General features: G+C 35.7%; 1 protein-coding gene across 2 annotated transcripts in view; it reads right to left on the reverse strand.

The window, feature by feature from the left end:
* The window catches only part of LOC150097352 (uncharacterized), a 117,470-nt gene that overhangs the window by 64,547 nt on the left and 28,467 nt on the right, over positions 1-24,456 (reverse strand). For both annotated transcript variants that reach the window (XM_090407424.1, XM_090407426.1), the window contains 2 exons: positions 23,409-23,494; positions 18,248-18,822 (listed from right to left, as the gene is read on the reverse strand). In XM_090407424.1, coding sequence (XP_090263550.1) covers positions 18,248-18,822; positions 23,409-23,494 — 661 coding nt within the window. The remainder of the gene's footprint in view (positions 1-18,247; positions 18,823-23,408; positions 23,495-24,456) is intronic.

Genomic DNA, 24,456 nt, shown 5'->3' on the forward strand with positions numbered 1-24,456 from the left:
CAATACGCGAGACTAAAACAACATGGTGTACATTAACAAAATTGTAGCAGCAACACAAAGACTAGAGTCCTGATTTTGGTGCCCTCTATCTGAAAAAAAAAAAAAAAAAAAAAAAAAAAAAAAAAAAAAAAAACGCTATCATATATTGCTAGAGTCCTAGAAAAGTGCTAGTTTTTCCTTAATATGACTGTCTCCCAAATCTTCGGCAAGTTAATACAGCCATATTTGTTGAGATTTGGGGTGTGTTTTAGGGCTTCTGTCGCCTCTAAGAACAATCTCTCTGATTTATATGGGTTTCTGTGTAGTACTTTTGTGTTTTTCCAGTTGATCCTGTGTGCAGGGGTATCCAGAGCATGGTCTGCTAGGCCCGACTTCCCATAATGATATTTCCGGACGTATCGTTTATGTTCGCTGATGCGGATATTCACAGTTCTTCCTGTTTGACCGTAGTAGGCTTGATTGCATGAGCAGGGTACTTGGTAGACTCCTGGATGTGATAAAGGAGGAATGCTGTCCTTGGGTGAGCGGATGAGGGTGGCTAATTTGCTACATGGTCTGAATGTAGTGCGTAGTTTATGTTTAATGAGAATTCTTGAGATCTTTTCGGATGTGCCTTTAATGTAAGGGATGGTGACTGTTTTGTTGTAGTTCTCTGTGGTGGATGGTGGGAGGGGTTTCTTAGGAGTGTTTAGTATTTTGTTTATTTTTTGTGGATTGTAGCCGTTGGCCAAGAAGGTGTGGCCTAAGTGAGTCAGTTCAGCAGTAAGAGCCTTGTCATTTGAACAGATTGCTCTCGCTCTATGGGTTAGCGTTTTTAAAATGCCATATTGTTGAGAAGGATGATGGTGTGATTGTTTGTGTAAGTATCTGCCCATCAAGTGAATAAATTAATTATTTACTTAGTTTCTGTGTTCTATTATACCGTTAAAATAATAAACAACATGTTCGACGAACACATAAGTCTGTCCACACGTTTAAGCATGCAGTGCCCATACTGTACTTCCTCTATCTCAGTGTTTCTCAACTTGTGGTCCACGGACCACAGGTGGTCTGGGATAAAGGGACAGGTGGTCTGCAGGCAGACTTAAATTAAATAAATATATATTTTTTAATTATCCAAACAAAACAAATTAAAATTGAATAAGTAAGTAAAAATTATTGAAATCAAATGGAGACGTAAAAAAAAAATCAACAAATAGCATCAGAATGTTCAAACGCGGAAGCAATAAAACAATATTGTTGTTCACTTCACACCCTCTTTTATTATTCGTCATTCTGCCGCTAAATTTGTAGCGGCAGAATGACGAATAATAAAAGAGGGGTGAAGTGAACAACAATATAGTTTTATTGCTTCCACCTTTCCTTGCTGTTTTGTGAGATTTGAAGTGAACGTGTTATCCACATTTCAACCAATTGCTTGTTTATTGATTTTTATTATTGAAGGTTTCCCTCCTTCAACCAATATTCAGTATATCTTCAGAAGTGCTAAGTGATACTTGGACAAAGTGTGTCGTGAGTTAACCCCAGTATTTATATATTTTTTGGAAACGTTTTTTAATAACAGAAAAGTGGCTTAGAACTAGAACTCTCAAAAGAAGAGCAAATGAAACAGCTGATACTAACCCTAATTGTGATACACATGTTGTAGCAGCAAGTAAATCTGATACTATTAAAGTAGAAGAAACAAGCAGTTCAAAGAAAAAATACAGTACGAAATATAACAGTTCATATTTGGAATTCAGATTTACTTGGTGTGGAGATGAAAGTGAACAGAAACCTCAATGTGTTTTGTGTTATGAAGTGTTGTCGAACGAGTGCATGAAACCTGCGAAACTCCAACGACATTTAGAAACTAAACATTGTGATGTGAAAAATACGCCAACTGAATTTTTTCAGCAACACTCAGGGACATTAAATCATAGGAAAGATATAGTTTCGACCATGGGTTCCATTAATAGCAAGGCACTGGAAGCATCCTATCTCTTAAGTTTGCACACAGTGAAAACAGGGAAACCTCATTGTATCGGGGAAAATTTACTACTTCCAGCTATAAAAGATGTGGTAAAAACTGTTTGGCAACAAGTTGCTAAAAGATGTTGATTTGATTCCTCTTTCAAATGACACTGTCGATCACAGAATTAATGATATGGCAGGTGATGTAGAATCTCAATTAATCGAAAGAGTTAAGAAGAGCCCTTATTATGTGTTACAAATAGATGAGACTACTGATGTTACAAATGATGCACAGTTAATATGCTATGTAAGATATACGCATGATAACAACATTCATGATGATATTCTGTTTCATAGAACTTTGCCATCCCGAACAACTGGAGAAGAAATATTTCACACTCTCAATAATTACATAACACACAAAGGGATCCAGTGGGAAAAATGTATAGGCTTCTGTTCCGATGGAGCTCGTGCACTTACAGGCAGGCATAGTGGGGGTGTTTCTATGGTCAAGGAAGTAGCTCCAGATATGAATTGGGTACATTGTTTCATACATAGGGGAGCATTAGCCTCCAAAGGAATGCCACCAGAATTTAAAACTGTACTATACAACGCTGTAAAGCTAGTTAATTTTATTAAAGCTCGAAAGTTAAATAGCAAGTTAATTTTCAATAATCTGCGATGAAATGAGCAGTGAATATATACAACTTTTGCTTCATTCTGAAATTCGCTGGCTTTCCAGGGGCAAAGTACTAACAAGGTTATTTCAATCAAGGCACGAAGTTTTATTATTTGTAAATGAACGTAATTCTGATTTTGCATCACTCCTTGTTGACAAAGCATGGCTATCAACACTATCCTATCTTTCAGACATTTTTTCAAAATTAAATGAACTAAATCTCTCCCTTCAGGGAAATTCTTTAACATCTCATTCTTGATGCCTACAACAAAATAAAGGCATTCGAGAAAAAACTAGTTTTATGGACAGACAGACAATATGCACCTTTCAAAATATTGGAATCCTTTTTAGTGGAAAATGATATTTTTGTTGATTCTGAGTTTCTGGAGAGGGTTTGTGATCACCTCAAAAATCTGAAACGGAATTTTGAAACATATTTCCGAATAACTTTTATAAGAAATTTCTGTGGGTTCACGATCCATTTCAGGCTTGCAGTCATGAGAACAACCTTTCATTATCGAAAAAAGAACAGCTAATTGAGCTTTTAAGTGACAGAGAACTTAAAATGCAATTCCGTGATCTTGGTTTGGCTCGATTTTGGATCCTGCCTTCAGTGAGAAGTGAATTTCTCGAATTATCTGAAGAAACATTGAAAATCATCATGCAGTTTTTTTACAACCTATCTTTGTGAGAAAGGATTTTCATCGCTCCTTCAAATAAAAACAAAATACAGAAATTGTCTTAGTGTGTGTGCGCCGATCTTTGACTGAAGTTGACCAAGATTGAGACATATTCAGCAACTCTGCAAAGGCTGAGAAACTCAACCATCTCATTAAAAGTAAGTAGTAACATAATTATATCATATTATTTATTTGTTTAATAAAATTTAAAAATTTGTTCAATGATGATCACTTTTAATCATTCACTTCCAATTTAATTATGTTTCCATATGTATTCAAAACATGCTTTTAGATTTATTATGTTATAAATGGCACAGTTTTTCTGAAATGTTGGTAATTCCTACATAGGTTTTTAAAAAAATTACAAAAAGTCAAAACGACGTATCCAGAAATAAATTAAAAACACTATGTTTATTTTTTTTATATATTTTTTTTAAATATTATTTTGACACCTCCAGGGAGTCCAAGGACTCATCGATGGAGGGCACTTGCTCTGCAACTCTGTCTCCACAACTCAATCCACAAACTGACCGCAACTACATCAACACCATCTACCGCCGACCACCACCACTAGTATCGTTTTTGAAGTAAAACTTTAATTCCAACATTCTAAAATGTTATTTTTCTTGCTTTTCTGTTCACAAAATCGTCAATGACATTGTCGAAGTCTATTTCATCACTCAGCTGTTGTTTTATAGACAGTATGACAAGATTTCTTAAACGGCAAAAAAAGTGCCACCCGGGGCAGTCCCACCCCCATCTACGCCTCTGTAACTTAGTGGTCTGTAGAATTGTTTTAGGCATTTTACTGGTCAGTAACAGGCTCACCCTGTTAACAGCAACAGCTGCGCCTCAGTTAACTTCATGGGCTACAGCATTGCCATCCATTACCCCTCAACCCAGGTAACAGCAACAGCCAAGCCTCAGGTAGAACTTCATTGGCTATAGCATTGCCATCCATCACCCAAGCTTCCAACCGGTTTTGACCCTTAAGGGTCTCGTCAGTGGGAGCCAGACCCAGAGGTGATGATACTAAGGTGGAAGTAACGGAGAAGTCATATTTACCTATACGAGTTGCCAAAAGGGTATTACACCCTAATATTAAAATTCTCTGGATTAGAGATAAGTTTATGGAAGTTTTTTCACTTGGCTATGCTATTAATTATATATTTGGTTTTATCCTTTATAGTGTAAGCAATAAATTGTTTACACTATAAAGTACTTCAGATGCAATAAATTGCATCTGAAGTACTTTAGTACTGAAAATTGCCCCAAGTCCTGAAAGTACTTCAGATGCAATTTATTGCATCTGAAGTACTTTCAGGACTGGGGCAACTCATGGTAAAGGTGGTATAAGTTCTCATTGCTTGCCTTAGTATCTCCCATAATGCAAAGCACATCTCCTTGCAGACATGTAATGCTATATATTAAGGGAAGGGTCACTATCCAGACTGGTTTAGACCTTTACTGAGGTCTCATCAGTGGGAGCCCACAACCACCTCCTTATGTTAGTGTACTTCTTTATCATAGGGTTAGTATAATATGCAGTCTTTGCAACACTTGCAATATGCCCTCTAAACTTCAGTCTAATGTCAACCATCACTCCCAGATTCTGAATCTCATCCACTTCCACACAGTATAGTGCCATCAATATGGCACACAGCTTGATATTTCTGCACTTCAAAATGCAACACCCTGAGCTTATTAATATTAAAACTACAACTCTACTCCTTTGTCCAAGACAAAAATCCATTCAAATCTTCCTGAAGAGAATTAACATCAGAAGTGCTACTTATAATTCTCCCCAACTTTGCATCATTGCATTATGGGAAGAAAGACAGAGATGATCTCATTCTCAGCAAAACAATCTCTGATGTTATAATAAGGAAATCAAAGACTCCTAATCTTCATACACCCTCACTTACATACTAAGGCAGCTTAAGGTTTAATACTAACAGTAGTTAATCAGAAACTTGTTTCCCACCCCAAATGTTATCTGTTCCTTCCAAGCTATATTCTCAATTAAAATCATTCATAATAGTATTTTTTTTTTAATTTGCTATACAAATTTGCCTAAACATATCACTGTAATCATCCTCCACATTTCCAGACTATTACAATATCCAATTAATTTTCTTATCCTATCTCCATCTTCCCAAGACTCAGAAACACTGCTATTCCATTCCCAACTTACATATCTTGAGTGGACTTCACACTTCTGCTATCATCAACAACACTATCTCTCCTAAGAGAAAACGCCATACCTTTCTATTTCTATTCATATCAATCCGTCATATGCTTATGCTAACAATATTTTGCACAAACTAAGTTAGTACTACAAATTCTTTCCATTATTCCTAATATTCTTGGCATTTATAAACAAACAACTTAGGACCATAACTACCAAAATCTGTACTATTTCTATACTAACTCCCCACTAAACATTGACTCACTACAACAACCTATCCTGCTTTCACAAGACCTAAATGATCTTCATGCAACTAAGGCCATCCCACTCCCCTTTGACAGCTGAGACACACAATCACTCCTACTTACAGTCTCCATACACTCCATGCTAATATCTTCCTCTCCACCCTGATTGCCATTATTTACCTGTCCATCTTGCACGCCTGTTGTTGCACTCTAAATCCACCCTGTCATTCCAATGAACTCTTTCTTTCTCTCTCCCGATATGCTTGCTCTTGCTCGCCTGCTTTTGATATTTCTCATTTGCAATCAGTTTTCCCATTACTCTTTCTCTCCCATTACCCCAACAAGAGACCCTCCAGATGCTTCACAACAAATGTATTTGCATGCAAACCATTAGTTTAACATAGTTCTACTTGCCCTTCAAATTGACCCATAAACACATTCACATACTAATTAAAATAGAGAGCCATTTAAAATAAAAACAATGTGGGATTTGATATCCCCCTTAATTTAAATAACATTCACATACTACAGTCTCTTCCCCACACACATTTTCACCATCATACCATTCGGTATCTTTGCTTGCATGCGACTGTTTTTACAGTAAGTGTTAGCATCAGTTAACATAGCAGAGCAATTCCAAAACAGAAACTAATTTCTTTGGTACATGGAGGATTTCTGGACACATGGCTTAAGAAAATACTGAAGAAAAGTGTGAATAATATGTTTTAGTGAAGTTATAAGAAGTTAAAAGGCACATAGCGACAATGATATCAGCAAACATAGGAGTGCAGAGTGAGTGACATAAATTCATATGACATCATGAAGCAGATATTGACCAGCGAGGGGGGGGGAAGACACTAAAAAATAATAGATGAAGAGAAAACAGAGAAAGAAAGACTAGTGGTGGAAAACTGCAAATCATGCAATAATATGGACTGAAACTTTCCATAAAATTAATTAAATTATAAAAGAGAAGTATTATCAAGAAATTCATAAACATACATTAACAACATACATTTGCTTTCTTATAGGAAGCAAAGTAACTTGATATTTCTGTAATTAGTAACTGAAAGAGAAGAAATTATTTTAATCTATGCGCCACCTATTACTGGAAGGTAGGTCTATTTTGTTTCTCCTATTAAATTCTCTCTCTTGTTAAAAAGGAAATGACCGAGAAAAACTGATAATTCAGTTCAAGGATTAACATAATCGACTCCGCTTAGTCCATTCACAGAAAACTAACAGAACTAACAGTGAAAATTTACTAGAATTTTTTCTTGGAGCAGTAACATCACAGTAATGCAGTTTGATGCATTACTGTGATGTTACTTTTTGCCTATATGCTTCTCATTATGAATCTGTTTAATTCAGTTGTGCTAAAGGTACAGATTTATTTAAATGCACAGTTTAAAGTGAGAGAAAGTGTGTTCGAGTTATTAATTTAAGTTCAGTGAGTTGCATATGATTACTATAAATAAGATTTCATTGATTAAATTATTTATTTTGATACACTTGGAGCAATTTCAAGCTAGAAGAATTAAGATAAGGTTTCTTTGTAATCAGATGAACTTGAGTCGAAGATCAGTAATAGCATTTCAAATTTTAGATGAATACCAAAAAAGAAAAATCTTAATCATTTCATCATCTTTACAATATCCAAGTAACACACTAACCACTTTTCCTACTACTACTATATTTTAATCTCCTCGACAATTTTTTTTATATCCAAATAATGTTCTGTTTCTTGCCAGTCAACTCAATTGTTTCTATGCTCATCACTAACACTAGCTCATATAGATCTCATATCCAAAGCTTTATTACCAATTCACCCTTTCATCCAGGAAATATATCTTGTGTACCTTCCCATTCACTACCCTCTAATCATGAAATGTCAACATTGTTTTTCTTGAACCATTTTTTTCCCCACCATATTATCTTTCACCTAATCCTTTTTTACTGGTCCACTTCCACTGTTTATTCTTTACTATATCAAATTTCCTGTTTCCTATCTTCCATTATTAAATGGAATCCCTATACATTGTAAATCTGGAGTCATTCTTTACCTCTTTCATATCATCTTTCACTTGAACATTTTTTTACTGTTCTATTTTTTCTGCTTATTCTGTACTACTTTATATCAAATTTGCTCTTGGATATACAGAAATGTGAATTGGGAAACACACATACAATTAGGTCCATATCCTCTAATTAGCATTTAATTCATTGAGTTTTTCTAATAATGATGATTATTCCAAAAGCCATCCATTTAAGACTTTCTATTCATTTCAACTTCCTTTATGATACCTGTTGCCTGATTGCACATTACTTTTGTATTGTATCCTTGACGATGTCTCTGAAATGGGAATAAAATACTGGCATCATTAAACCAGTGTTTAATTTAATTCCTAGATATGTTTCATCCCCATTACACAGTTAATCCTTATCGTTAATAATATTCGATCTAACCAAAAACAAGGCAAACAATATTGTTTTTTCCTAGATAAAGAATCTCTTCCACTGCCTTATCAGGCTTCCAATAATAATCTTCACTTATACAAATTCTATATACATACTGAAGTCCTAAATTAACTTTGCGCTAATATCATCACTAAGAAGAAACATTTTCAGGTTGAGATAGCACTGAATGTTATTTATTTTTATTTTATACTGTATACTTCATTAAATCTAAAGAAGAGTTAATAATTTCTCCTTTTTTCTTTTTACATCTTATAAGGTTATCATACCTCTAGCAACAAAATTTTATTTCAGAATTATCCTTCCATAATCATTCTTCCTTAAGTTGCCACATAGAAAAAGAATTCTGGGATTTCCTTCGGCCTGCTTGGCTAATTACCTCTCATAATTTAACATGTCCTTCTTTATCATGCTGGTTGCCTTTTTTTGCCTGAACCTTGTACTGCTTGTGAGTTTACTAATCACCTTTTCCTTATTTACCCTTCACAACATTTTTTGTTGAGGCTCCTGCTTAATGATACTACTCACCCAAATGATTTATCCTCCTGACATTGGGTATATGCTGCTAACATCTTTCTCTTGCAGATAATGTTGTGACACTGCACTGCTTAAAGCCTATCATAATCACCTGCCTTGTAGTGAAATGTGAAATTTTCTTAAATGAAAATTTCACATTTCGCAACCTCCCAAGTAAAGATTGTGCAATCACCCTCCCTAATCAGACATAATACGGAACTTGGTTACTGACAGATCTTCTGATGATACTACTAGATCCAACACATGCTGTTTCAAATAATTATCTCTTATTAGGTGAATAAATTTCATTTCCATCTGATGATGTGATCTTTCCTCTTTCCAATCTGTGTCTCGATAGTTGAAGCTGCCCCACCCCATAATAATTACTCAACCTGCACTCATTGTGCTAATTTGCTGATACATGTCTTCCACATCATTCCCATGTGCAAGGTTTCCTCCTCCTCGTGCAACCAATTATATAATTTATCCTGTTGGCGCTTGCCTCACATCAGAATGCTTCAAATGAATTGCCATTTACATGCCTGTCTTCCTGATCTCCCACTCTTTTTGGGCGATTCATCTGCTATCATCAGATGAATTGCACCTCCCCTTCCCCATCTACTTGCTCCATCTTCCCTAAAATACTATATCAAATTCTATCCCTGTAAGTACATCATCTGCTATCAGACAAATCTTACTAATGCTTATAAGTTTTTACCAGGGTGCACCAATCAATGTGGAAAACTCCTCTCTCTCTCTCTCTCTCTCACATTCCTGATACTTCAGGCATTAGTATATTATTATTATTATGTGACACCTCCAGGGAGTCCAAAGACTCATCAAGGGAGGGCAACTACAACAATCTCTGTCTCCACCAACTCCACCAACCACAATGGCATCTACCGCCCGCTAGCATTTCAACAGACAGTCACAAACATCCATACCCACAGCCTTTTAGCTGGAGAGCAGATATGATAACCACTTGGCCAACAAGGCTGGCAAAAGTATACATAAACTGGAGCATCCTCTTAGCCCCCCAACCACCTTTACACTTGGTATTCTCTATCTGATTTCATTTTTTTCACTTGAGGGACCAGATTCCACATTTTTTGGTTACTCTCACACTCATATGAGTATCTGCATGTATGTATGCATCCATGCAAGCACACCTGTAACATATGTCTGCTGCGTTATTGTAATATCTTCTTTTATTCTTTATTACTAATTAGCAGTGCGCGTTTTTCCTCTCGTAACCTTTCTCACTTACTCTACTGCATATTATGTTTATCCACCTTTTGTATTTTACTAGTCGTATGCCTACGAACACTGGAAAATTTATTTGTTAAGACTGCACCATCCGGTATTTCAATATCGGCATAAGACTCAGTAAAACATCCGGTAGATTTCTCTCTCTCTTACTAGCATAAATTCCTTCAACAAATTTATATAAACAGTCGTAAAACTGTGCTTTTAATGCCTTAGTTGTTTCCCAGTCACAAGTCTGATTATTTTTAGAAACGGTGCATTGTAAAATAAAAGATCAGGCAGCACTCTTTTAACAAATAATTAAAACACATTTATTAAATTAGTATGAAATATACATGAATCAAATGATAGGGAGATTGCTTTCTCTACCCATCTATAAAATCTTTAGCATAAAATTAGAACCCTTTTACTTCAACACTAAATAATCTCTTTAACTCAAAAACTTATTTACTCTCTGCTTAAAAATTCAACTTAAACTTCTAGTTCACTCGCAAAGAGGTTAGCTAACTCTCTATTAAGTTATTTTTTACAGATTAGGTATCAACTTCTAACATGCCAATTGACTCTCTTATGGACACTTCTTATTACTATTAAACTAATTCTTAACAGTCCATCTATAACATATCTCCTAATTTATAAGGAGATATGTTATAGATGGACTCAAATCAAAAATCAAGAAATCAAAATTAATTAATTTTGATTTCTATCATCGAGGTTATATGGTGAGTGGTCGGTGTAATTTAGCGCTCGTGTAAAATTGGTGATTTTTGGTGTTTTTTGTGTGTGTTATTCCTTAGAAAATTGGTTTTATAGTATATTAGAACGATTTTCGTGTTTTTAGAGTATTTTGTGTGTCTTTATAACATATTTTATTGGGGCTGTCGCCGCTAGAGGGATTCGTAGTGTGTAGTGTTTGTGAAAGCTCCGGATAAGATAAGTATTATTTTCAGTTATCATTGATAAATTTATTTAATATTGCGTAGTTTTGTTTGCCTTGCGTCTCTTAGTGCATCTTTTTTGTGTGTTATAATTTATAATTTGATAAAATACGTTGCAAGTAAGTATGGCTCCAGTACGAAGGAAAATGGTGGCCAGTAATGATGGTTCGCCATCTTTATCAAAGAACGGTAGTATAAAAGAGATGATTCAGTGTACTAGCTGCGAAATGTATGCTTTGTGGAGTGCGGTCGGAGTGTGGTTAGATGATAATAAAGGAGTGAATGCGTGTAGAAAATGTAGGGAGAATGAGAAATTGAAGAGTATTTCGGATCGTGAGTGTGATATTTTTGTCAAACTTCAGAATGAAGAAAATAGGGATAGGACAAGAAACGGCGAGGTTGTACCAGAGAATTGTGAGAGTGTGAATGTAGAAAGTGTAAATGATAGTATTAATGGTTTTACTGACAATAAAAAAGATGAGATAGACGCAATGAGTGAGATCGCGTTGTTGAATGGTGCGATACAAAGGGCAAAACACCAGCTAGAGCGTATGAGCAAAAGTCGACTGAATGAACCAGCCAATAATAAAAAGTATGACAGGAAAAATAGACGTATGAGTGTGAACATGAACAAAATGAAGGATAGAGTGCTGTATGGAGACTCGTTAGTACGAGGTGTGATAGTAGAGGATTTGACAAAATCGTACCAACCTGGTGCGACCATAAAGGATGTAACTGAGTCTATTAGAGAGCAAAAGGAAAGCGTGAAAGAAATGATTGTTGTGGCAGGTACGAATGATTTGAAAGGAGACAAAATGGAAATGATAGAAGACCTGAATGAATTGTTTGAGGTAGCAAAAGAAAAGAGTGAGAGAGTTAGAATAATTAGTCTTTTGCCACGGTATGACAGTGAAATGTTTAAAAGAAAGGCCATAATTGCGAATGACTTTATGCGTGTGTTATGTATGACAAGTGGTGTGGAATTTGTGGACGTGTGGAGTGAGTTCGATGGGCGAAAGGATCTATATAAGATGGATGGCTTGCATTTGAATGGTTATGGTGTAAGAAGACTTGAGAAAGTGTTGCTGAATGTGGTGGATGTACAAATTCAGGGAAACTAGATTTATTAAGGGGGGGGGGGAGTAGATATACAGTCCTTAGGGAGGCAGTTGAATGTAAGAATGAATATAATATGCCCGAGCAAATAAGGACAACAAATCAGAAGGGGATAGTTAATATAAGGCATCAAGGTAGGGTTGGGGCTAATGGGGGTCTTAAATTCATGTACACTAATGCTAGGAGTATTAGGAACAAGAAGGAAGAGTTTTTGGCCATGGTTGGCACTTCCAGACCACAGGTTATTGGCATTAGTGAAACATGGCTGACTAGATGATATAGTTAGTGGGATTGAATGCGATGGGTATAGTGTGTTCAGGAATGACAGGGAAAATAAAATGGGGGGAGGAGTATTGTTGATGATAGCTGATGAGCTGCAGCCAAGGAGAATAGAAGTTGAATTGCAGGATAGAGAAAAGAACACATTTGAGGCCATTTGGTGTGAGATTGTGGCTAGCAGAACTAAATATACAATTGGGTGCTGCTATAGACCAGGTGATGGAAAAGATGGTGATGACAGTATGCACAAGCAAATAGAAGAAATGAGTGGAAGGAGGGTGATTATTATGGGAGATTTCAACTATGGTCGCATTGATTGGAGTGAGGAGAGGACACACGGGAGGAAGGAATTGGATTTCATGCAGTTATTAAGGGATAACTATCTGCGACAGCATGTAATGGAAAATACTAGGGATCAGAGAGTGCTTGACCTAGTAATTACATCTGAGGATTTGGCTGTAACAAATATGACCACATTGCTCTCCTATGATCACTCTCACCAATCGGTGAGAGTGATCATAGGGTCTTGACTTGGGAGGTGGCTAAAGGTGTAGAATTTTCAATTAAGACAGGGTACATGTGAAATTATCGGGCTGGAAAGTATGACAAGCTTAGGAGTTTGATTGGTTCAGTGCCATGGCATGTACAACTGCAAGGACTAGAAGACGATAGTGCATGGGAGGTAGTTAAGAAGTGTTTGCATGAAACAATAGCTGACTGTATACCTAGAGTCCGAATAATAAATCAACTAGGGGTTAAATGGATAAATAACACCATTAAGCTTGAGCTGCAAAAAAAGAAACAACTATGGAGGGAATTTAAGGAGAAAGGTGACCGGCAGGCACATGAACGGTATAAAGTGCAGGCCAGAAGGGTAACGAGTGTGGTAAGAAAAGCAAAAAAGGATTCCGAAAGAACATTGGCCATGCAGGCTAAAGAGAATCCTAAACAGTTTTTTAGATATGTAGCAAGTAAAAGGAAAAATGTACATGGCAGAATGATTTTAAAGAATGCCGATGGTAGGGAGGTAACTGAATCAGTTGATATAGTTGAGTTACTGAGTGAGAACTTTGCAAGAATATATCATCCAGGTGGTGACATTGCAGAAATGAATGTACCAGTAGATTATATGGGAATTGTGGTGAATGAAGTGGAGGTGAGTAGTCTATTGCATAACCTCAATGTCAATACATCTGTGGGATTGGATGGTATACCAGCTCGTGTTGTACAAGAAGCACCTAAAAAATTGTCAGTATCCTTGACCATTTTGTTTAATTTGAGTCTCGGGTCTGGGTTAGTCCCGAGGGGGTGGAAAGAGGGGAAAATAGTTCCACTGCATAAAGGTGGTTCCAAGACTGTTGTTGTAAATTACTGACCGATTAGCATATCAGGAATCATTGTCAAGGTCTTAGAGAAATTAGTCAAGAAAAGAATACAGGATTGGATAGATGAAAATGGGATATTGTATGGGGGACAACATGGTTTTGTGAAGGGTAGATCATGCCTCAGTAACTTGCTCACGTTTTATAACACAGTGACGGCTGAACTGGTTAGGGGTAATGGGTTTACAATAATACTACTGGACCTTGCCAAGGCTTTTGATAGGATACCACATAGAACCATAATCAGTAAACTGGAGCAGATGGGGATAGATATAGGGTTGGCGAGATGGATAGGAGGGTGGTTGATTCAGAGTGCTTTATTCAGGAGTGGAGTCTAAAAGACGGCTTGTGACTAGTGGAGTGCCACAGGGCTCTGCTCATGGACCACTGCCTTTCAATTTGTTCATCAATGATATAGGAAAGGATTTGAGAGGAAGTGTTCACTTGTTTGCTGATGATGTAAAGTTGAGTAGAGCAATTATGAGTGCACAGGATGTCAAAATTTTACATGATGATTTGGATAGTTTGGAGGACTGGGCTAGGAAAAATGGATGTCAATTTAATGTGCCAAAGTGTAAGGTTATGCACTTTGGGGTGAAAAGAATAGCAGCAGTATATCACATTGGTGGAACCGTACTCCAGGAGATTGATGAGGCCAGAGATTTGGGAGTGTTGGTGGATAGGGAATTGAAGTTTAGGTGGCACATTGCAAAAGTGACTAAAACAGCTCACCAAATCACTTGGCTTCTGAAAAATACTTTAACATGCAGAGACAAACAAGTTGTTGTTCCTCTGTATCGAGCCTTGATAAGACCCCATCTGGACTACTGTGCCCAGTTATGGGCACCAGGGTTTCTTCGTGATGGGGAGGAAGTGGAGAGGATCCAGAGACGAGTGACCAAGATGATAGCAGGTCTCTGGAATGAACCTTATGAGAATAGGTTGAAGATTTGTGGGTTGCAGAAATTGGTCGATAGGCGAAGGAGGGGTGATATGATTGAGACATTCAAATTACTGAAGGGTTTCTATAAGATTGATCCAGAAGATATTTTTGAAAATATGACTGGTGGTGGGAGGACTAGGGGCCATGAATGGAAGCTGGGCAAGAGCGTGGTTGACAAGGGTGATAGATCTAGGTTTTTTACTTGGAGAGTGGTGAATGAGTGGAATAAGCTGCCAGAGTCTGTTGTGGGTACTATGACCATGAATGAGTTCAAGGCAAAGTATGATAGATACTGTGTGAATGTCGAATAGTTGTTCTTGACATGATGTTAGGGCCTCCCTCGATGAGTCTGTCAACTCCTAGGAGTTGTCGGAACAATAATAATAATAATAATAATAATAAGAGAAATTGTACAAAAGGATAGAGCTTACAGAGGCTCTGTATGGCACATTCAGTCAAGGGTCTTGCACTAAAGTCTCTATGGCTTTTCTTTCAACTCAAGTTTTAGGCTTCCTTCAGGAGTGTCTTGCTTCAGCAGTATCACGGTGGGCTTTTGGACTGCAATCTGCAGTACTCGAATAGCACATGCAAGAGGTTTCAGCATACGAGCAAATTCTCCTCTGGATCCTACTTCGGGAACTTCTGCTACTAATTGCGGATGACTGTGCCTCTAACTGCCGACCACTGATGATAACTGCCACCGACTGGCTCTCTTCGATAACAGCGCTTCGCCTTGCTCTCTCGGCAACTGGATCTCGGCTCTCCTCTGTTGGCAACTGGATCTGGACAATCCTCTCTCGTAAATGGGGCCTTGCCTCTCTGCCACCACTGCTCTGGTTCCGACTGCTTCTCCTCTCGATGATCGGCTCAGTCCCCTTTGAAGTCCCCGAAGAATTTGGCATGACGCTTTCATCTTCTTTTAAGTTCGACCAGCTCTTTGTTCTCCTCCGAGCACTCCCCCCCCTTTTTTTTTTTATCTTGCCGGTCAGCAGAAACTTGTCTGAACCTAGCGGCACTCTTATATACTAACTTTAAAGGTGTTATACACAGAACTCACAAACAACTTTCTCATACAGACAACTGTAAACAACTTTCTTATGCTCTTATATAGAGTTATTATACAAAGTTCCAATGGCAAAGCATTGCCTTTGTTTTTGATGTTAAAACAGTAAATACAGTCACTTCCCATAGGGTTAACTACATTAATATTTAGCAATAGAAACAAATAAGGTTATTTACAGTTCTCATGAAACTTGACCTATGTAAAAATCAATGTAAAGTGCTTTGGTATTTTTAAGCTACATTGAATTTTACAAACCAACCTAACAGCTTCACTTTTCTTCACTTTGCACTTCCACATTCTCAGTGAGCATAGCTTTCTCTAGATATAGGGATCCCAGATGTCCCGTAAAATATGGGATCGCCCCGTTTTTGGCTAATGTGTCCTGTTGTCCCGAGAAAACTCTTCGGGACAGCTTTTTGTCCTTATTTTAGAGTTCAAGACTGAATAACAAAATCAATGAGTTATGATTACTATTTTATTACAAACATTGCTCTCCATCAATACAGGGAACTGTAGGCGCGTTGTTATTTTCTCAAGGCGAGTGATGGCAACAATGCAACAATGATAAGTTCGTTAGAACAGTGTACATGTGCATTGACATTTTGGCGTGTGCCGTGATATTGGCTCAGCTTTAAATAGCATGGAATGGTCTGCTTGGCCCACACCATTTTAGAAGCTTGCTCCAAGAGAAACAGGTTGATGCTTGCAGAGTATTAATTACTGTACGGCTGCTGTTAAAATGTATGGTTTTTTCAATTCTCCTGTGGCCCTGTTGAACGTTGAAAATGCCAAAAAGGAAGTGTGATTATACCGACACTTTAAAAAGGATTGTGTAGCTTTTCATGACATGATTCTTAAAAACAAACAATTGTTAAGTGAAATTCATTCTTCAGAAAAGTATTGCAAGAGTGATCAAGACCGATTGATTAATAAGAATATTGTCAGGTGAGAAGAGCATTACTGTATTAACAATCTATTTTGTATCAATAATAGTAAGTAAAAAACCATTTGAAGGCAACTTAAAATGGCTTAATGAAAATATGCAGCCTAACAATTGGATTTACTATTTGTTTACTTATACTTAGTAAAGTGTGTGCATAGTAAACCTTACCACACACATACACTTGGAAAGTTAGAATAATTTTGTAAGACTGGCATATGTGATGGATGCGCATACTAAACTTTCACCCTCAGTCATAAGTGTCCCGTATTTTTTCCAATGTATCCGGGATCCCTATCTGAATCTAGATCTGAATCCATTTATATGCAGTCCAACATTATATAAGTCCTTCTGTCTGTCAAATTCAGTCTATATAGCTACTAACAACTACTGCTTCCTCCTCCTTTTTCAAGAATTATATATCTTCACAATTTTTTATGTAGTCATGTTTACTATAGTACATTCCTAAGGATCAGAAGAACAGTTTGTTATAGCACAAGTGAATTTAGTTAAAAAATATTGATCCATGCCCCATTCCATTTCCAAGAAAGGAATAGAACTGGACTGCACTTAAATGGATTATTATTATTATTATTATTATTATTATTTGACACCTCCAGGGAGTCCAAAGAATCATCGAGGGAGAGTGTGCCAACAGCATCGAACGATTGGTCCCCATCCCAAATCTATTTAAGTGCAGTCCATAAGCATTATATAAGTCATTTCATTCATTTATATTCAGTTCACAGGTCTACAAACTCTGCAACGCCACCAGCATAAGCTTGCGTTTCACATGCAAACTTTGTTTGTGAGTGATGTAAGCTCACCACCCTACTTCTTGGAGGATTGAAAAAGAAGTTCAATTTTTGGTCAAAAGAGCATAAGTTCAAGATTCTAACATAACCTGCCCACAGTTTACAACCTTTCGTGCATGAGAGTCACATTAAAATAAAAATCATTTTGCTAATACCTTTTGCATAGCAAAAATATCTTGGTTATCATAATTTTCTACTTGGTTCACATTTTCTACCAAAATAATCTTTACTATTTATTTACCTAAATTTAAATCTCATCTTTCCTTTATGTTAGACTCAAAGGCCTCACAGTTAAATAACTTAGCTTCATTATGACTGTCAATTGTGAAAAAATATTGGCTGGTTTGTTTCAGAACTCAATTGTGTGTATACTTTGGCTAGTTTGGCTATTTTGTGAGATGATAAAGCTGAGTTTCTGGGAGGAAAAGCACTACCACCTCCAGATGAGAAGCTAACTCAGCTTCAGTAAAAAGTTATTATAGAAAAGGTCTTTATGTCCTAGATGAGCTTTGAACCAAGGTTTTTCAAATTACAAGCATCATCAGTGTAATGAAGACTTTCTAAATTTAACTCTCCAATTACTAATTATGCAACTCCTGTGGGTTGGATAAGTGCTTTGTGAAAGTACAAGACTGAAGTTTTTGTGCTTTCTTTAAAGTGAGTAAGAGTAAAAACTTACTCAGATTAAATGTTGAACAGTTTTTTGTAAAGATGAGTGATCATCTTTATAAATAATATAAAGAACAAATAAAAGTTTAAATAAACTAACCTCAAATTATCCAATGGTGGTATATTATCATTTTCTGCTCCACTGTCAGAACTACTTGTGAAACTCAGATCTTTAAGTGGCATGAGATTGCCATCACCAGGACATAATCTAAGGGAACTGCTATCCAAGTTTTCATTTGCTTCTGCAATATTTTTTGGTATTTCATTTTCACTATGTAACTGAAGATTTTTAAATGATTCCAATTCATAATGTGATATGACTGAAGTTGATGTGTGACAAACTGCAGTACATTTCCTAGAAGTTTCATTTGGTACTTTTTTAAATAATGACTGGGAATAACTACATCTATCTCCTACAACAGGGACAGTTATTTTTTTAGATCTATCAAACACATCCCTTGAACCACTTTGAATTTTGTATCTCAAGTTTTGAGAACTGTTTTTCAGTCTCTGTGTAGCACTCTTCATAGTTAAACCACTTCTAGTAGATATCTTCCTTTTATTAGATGATATGGACATAGAGTTCTGATTCTCAGAATGAATTTCATTTTTGAGTGGTGGTTCTTGGACAGCAATTTTAGTTTGTAGATTGTCATTTACAAAAGTCAACGAATCCTAGAGAAATTTTAAAAAAATGCAGATTTTAAACTTTTATATTTTGTGAGCAAATGTATATTACAATGAATCACATTGTTCAAGAATTCACACACACACAAACTCAAAATATGTATTAAAAAGAGCAAACTGATTAAAATTTCTTTGTTCAATAGCATCTCCATTTATATATATATATATATATATATATATATATATATATATATATATATATATATATATATATATATATACTAAGAAATACTGCAATTTTGAGAAAACTGCTTAGTTATGACACAAACATTTTATTTTCATGTAAATGTGTTTTTTTCCACTCACATTTTAACCTTTGACTGTTTTCATCACAGCACTTTTCTTTTAATCTTTTTCTAGAGTTAAATCTGTCCATTCGGATTTCTTTAAGGACATAACCCACCATGCTATAATTATTTAATACTTTTCATGATATTAAAGTTGACAAAAAGTATTTTTCCCCTACTAAAGATACGACAGAAGGTTGTGGCTTAGATTTTGTAACATGAACTATATCTAAATATGCTATCATTAATACTAACTCTCATCACCAGAACTACAAGATAAAGTTTATTATCTATTAATGGCACTTTGCCACCACAGAAATTAGTTTATAAAAAAAAAAAATGATCCAGCTATCACAAAAATAAAATCATCATAATCATCATCATCCTAACATGTACCCTCAATGGGTGTACAGGTTGTACATTGCTAACTTCCTATCTACAATTTTCTCCCAAATCAGTCTGTTACTTTTCAAGGCTCCAACATTATCAGATCTTATATTTCTATCAACTAAGGCACTTTGTACCGTATTAATCCACCTATATCTTGGTCTTCCTCTGGGTCGTTTTCCTGCAAACATGAGAACACTAGTTTTGCTAATCTTTCCTCACCCATTCTGTTTAAGTGATCATATCACCTGAGATTAGCTCTTCTAACGCATTTCTCGATGCTGATAATGTCAAGTTCTTTCCTAATATCCTCGTTTTTAATATGATATTGCCATTGATGCCATCTGTTCATGCCTCTAATCTTTCTCAGGACTCTCATATCTGCAGTCTCTAGTCTTTGGTCAAGTGTTTTACTTCTGAACTAGCTCTCAGATCCATAAGTTAAACTGGTTTGAACAATATCTTGTATACAGCTAATTTAGTGTTCCGATTAATTTCTCTCTTATTCCATATGAATTCATTCAGTTGACTTCATACCATACCAGCTTTGTGGATTCTGTTGTCTATTTCCATATTTATTTTACCATCTTCACTAAAAATCGTGCCTAAGTAGCTGAACTGTTTTACTTGTTCCACAGGTTCTCCATTCACAACACAGTTGACATTTTCAACGATTCAACCTATTTTCTTCGTCTTTGTCTTTTTATTGCTGACCTTCATACCATATCTATTACAACAGTTATTCAATTTAGTCAGGGAATCTTGCAAACTTGTAGTGGATTTATTTAGAAGTATAACATCATCCGCATAAGGCAAAGAGCTCTCCAATTTTGATATCATGTTTAATACCACTTTCCTTCATAATGTGATCCATATAGATAATGAATAACTTAGGGGATAATGTACATCCTTGTCTCACACCAGATTTAATATTAAACCATCTTCCTGTACTTCCTTCAATTCTAACAGCTGACTTAAACTCAAATAAAAACTAAGTATTGCTTGATATAATTTTCCATTCAACACCATATAACTGTAGTGTATTGAATAGCTTCTTTCTTGGCACCTTGTCATATGCCTTTTCCAGAAAGAGAAAACTTAAATACAGATCTTTGTTATATTCCCATGCTTTCTCAACTATTTGTCGTAAAGTGAAGAACTGATCCTGACAGCCTCTATTTGGCCTGAATCCAGCTTGTTCTTCACCAAGCTTTTCTTCCACAATTCTTCTCAACTGTTTCTCAAGTATACTTGCATAAATCTTGCCAGGAACACTCATTAGGGAAATACCTCTGTAATTCTCACATTCGATTTTATTTCCCTTTTCATATATGGGTACTATGAGCTCTACTCCAATCATCGGGAATTTATTCCTCTGTCCAGGCCTTTTGAACTATGCAGTGCAGCCACTGTAAGACTTTTATACCATCATACTTCAGCATTTCTAGTCGAATATCATCTACTCCTGCTGCCTTTCTACATTTCAGACCTTTAATGGCTTTTTCTACTTCAAGTATGGATATGTATTCTTGACTGTATGCCTGTTGAGTGTTTTTTTACCACTGTGCTATCAATGCTTGTTTCATTTTGCAATTTTTCAAAAGTAATTACTCCATACTTCAAGGTTATCTTTTTCTCCCATTTTCATGTCACCTTTATCATCTCTAACTCCTTTTACAGCACTCTTTCCTCCATTCCTACGCTTCAACAACCTCCAGAATATTTTGCCACCTTCTTGATATTTATTTTCTATGTTCTTGCCAAAGTCCTTCCATGACTTTTGTTTAGCTAGTTTTACAGTGTTTGGCTTTCTTACATTTGTCTCTGTATTCTCTAAGAGCACAAGCTGACTTATATGACAGGAACTTTTGATATGCTTTCTTCTTTTCCTTCACTGCCTCTTTAACTTCCTGTGTCCACTATGGAGTTCTGATTTTTCTATCCTAGCAGATAACCTCACCACATGCCTCTCTGGCTGAATCAATCAGGGTTTTCTTTAAGTCTTGAAACTGAATCTTCAAGGTTTGGTTCCTGTTCTCAAACTCTTTCATTTTTTTTCAATAAGCTTTGTGTATTTTAGTCTGCAGTACACATCTGAGAGCTGCTCAACTTTTATTCGCTTTAAAACTTTCTTACATGTTATTCTTTTCAATATGAAATTCAATTTTATCCTGCTCAAGACTAAATAGTGATCGCTTCCAATTTCAAATCCTCTGTACACTCTGGTGTCCTGCACCAGGGAGAAAACATCACTATCAACAATAACATAGTCAATGAGACTTTTCTTATTCCTTGCCTCTTCTCTCCATGTGAATTTTTGCACATTTTTATGTTGGAACATGGTGTTATACCCTGATAAGTTAGAATATTGAAATTTACCTTATCAGTGTCTAACAGAGCAAACACCCAATAAGAAACATAAGATTATGCCTGTTATCTAGGTATGAATAGCTTCTACCATGCTTTTCTGGACGAGTGGAGGTGTGAAATAGGATATTTATTTAAATATAAAGAGCCAATAGGCTTCATTTCGGATATAAACATTATTTAAATTAAGGGGATATTCAATCCCACATTGTTTTAAAACCGAATAAGAAACTCAAAGATTGGAATCAGAGAGTTTTATGCCGAATATAGTAAACTATAAAAGTATCGGCGATTACTAGCGTGAGCTAATGCAAGTGACTCTAGTACGTAGTACAATACCGGAGAACTCGCAGCAAAGTCAGTAAAGTACTGATCGCTATTCTTAGATATTTTCCATAATGTAAAAACACATTTCCTAGGAAATGTATGCTGTTATTACATTATGGTGGGAGGTCACTACCCAGACCGGTTTCAGCCTTTTTTGAGGCTTCATCAGTGAGTAGCTAGACCAAATTAATACCAAAGTGTATAGCGAAAAGAACTTATATACTCTGCTATATGAGTTTCCAAACAGGTGCAACCATTAAGTTACTTAAATATAAAGAGCTAATAAGCTTCATTTCGGCGATATAAACATTATTTAAATTAAGGGGATATTAAATCCCACATTGTTTTAAAACCGAATAAGAAACTCAAAGATTGGAATCAGAGAGTTTCATGCCGAATATAGTAAACTATAAAGTATCGGCAACCACTAGCATGAGCTAATGCAAGTGACCCTAGTACGTAGTACAAGGGTATGATGAAGCCTCAAAAAAGGCTGAAACCAGTCTGGGTAGTGACCTCCCACCATAATGTAATAACAGCATACATTTCCTAGGAAATGTGTTTTTACATTATGGAAAATACCTAAGAATAGCGATCAGAACTTTACTGACTTTGCTGCGAGTTCTCCGGTATTGTATTATGTACTAGGGTCACTTGCATTAGCTCACACTAGTGGTCGCTGATACTTTATAGTTTACTATATTCGGCATGAAACTCTCTGATTCCAATCTTTGAGTTTCTTATTCGGTTTTAAAACAATGTGGGATTTAATATCCCCTTAATTTAAATAATGTTTATATTGCCGAAATGAAGCTTATTAGCTCTTTATATTTAAGCCTTTTATATATGTTTCTTCCTTATGTAAATCCCACCCAAGAGAGGATGTAAACCTATCACACATTTCGCTGAGCTGAGGATAGGTTAAGGCTAGTTAATCCAGGAGCTCATTAATCTTCTGGAGGCCAAGTATGGCAGTACTTTCATGCTCAGGTCAATAAGCAGGATAGTGGTGTTTGTCTTACCTCAGGCAACGAAAATCATCTGTCATCATTCACTGTGTTTGAATCCCACATCATAGTGGGATTCAAACACAGTGAATGTCTGACTATACTATGGAGGCACTTCCTGTAAATCTATTTATTTTTTGCAGAAATCTAATAAAATAAAAAAATAAAAATAAAAAAAAGATGCAATTAGAAATAGTACCTGATACCTCTCTTTCATTTTTCTTGCCTTTTCTAATAAGCATACAGCTAATAAAATCTCTTCAGAATCCTTGCTTGATTCATTACCTATTTAGAAAAGTTTAATATTAAAATTAAGCAAAAAGGCAGAATATGAAGCATAACATTAATCCCAAATTAAATATCATTTGCTTTCTCAATACTTTGCACAGCATAAACATTCTGATATTAATCCATATATGACATGAATAAAGGATTAATATCAGAAACATCTTTGACAAATTTCTGTGGATTCTGTTATCCATAATAATGAATTTAGTATAACTGTTAACTCCCTCCCACACACACACACTTTTCTCTACATCCAACTTATTATGTCGAGTCAGTCATCACCATTACCAAGATACAAAGTGAAACTCTGAAGTGACATATCTACTGTTAATACTGTGATTACATGTTAACAGTATAGCACAGGAACACTACTAAACAGAGACACAACATAATATACACATACAACATTATTTCTATGCAACTTCCTTAGGATTACAACATAAAAGTAGGCAAGCTGACTATTATTTCACCCCACTTAAACACATGGCAGTTCTGATAATGCTAAGGCATATAATTAATGTCAATAAACACAAAGTTTTAATTTTAAATTTTTTTATCATGTAACAAGACTTAAATTCTAGTTATGACATTTATACTCAGTACATAAAATTCTGTAAAAAAAGAACAAAGAAAAAATTTCACTTAAATCACAATTAAGTGAAATTTTTACATTCACTTAGTATTTCTTTGAGAGAAAAAAAAAATCAATGAAAATAAATATACTTTTAATTTTAACAAAAAATCACACTACTTCTTATGAATGTGATTTTGGCTTCAAATTATATTGCTTTTGTAGACTATTTTCATGAAATTTATCAGCTATAACTTGTGTGAATTATCACTTTCTTGAAAATCATCTTAATCAAGGTGAAATAAATCCAAGATGCAAATCCCTATTGTGAATATGAGCAAAATTATTCATATCCTTTTCATACCTTTCCAATAGTTTATTCAATTCT

Source organism: Typopeltis vanoorti, chromosome 17 (genome assembly GCF_054136105.1).
Source record: "Typopeltis vanoorti isolate ZY-2024b chromosome 17, IOZ_Tvanoo_1.0, whole genome shotgun sequence".
Taxonomy (NCBI): domain Eukaryota; kingdom Metazoa; phylum Arthropoda; class Arachnida; order Uropygi; family Thelyphonidae; genus Typopeltis; species Typopeltis vanoorti.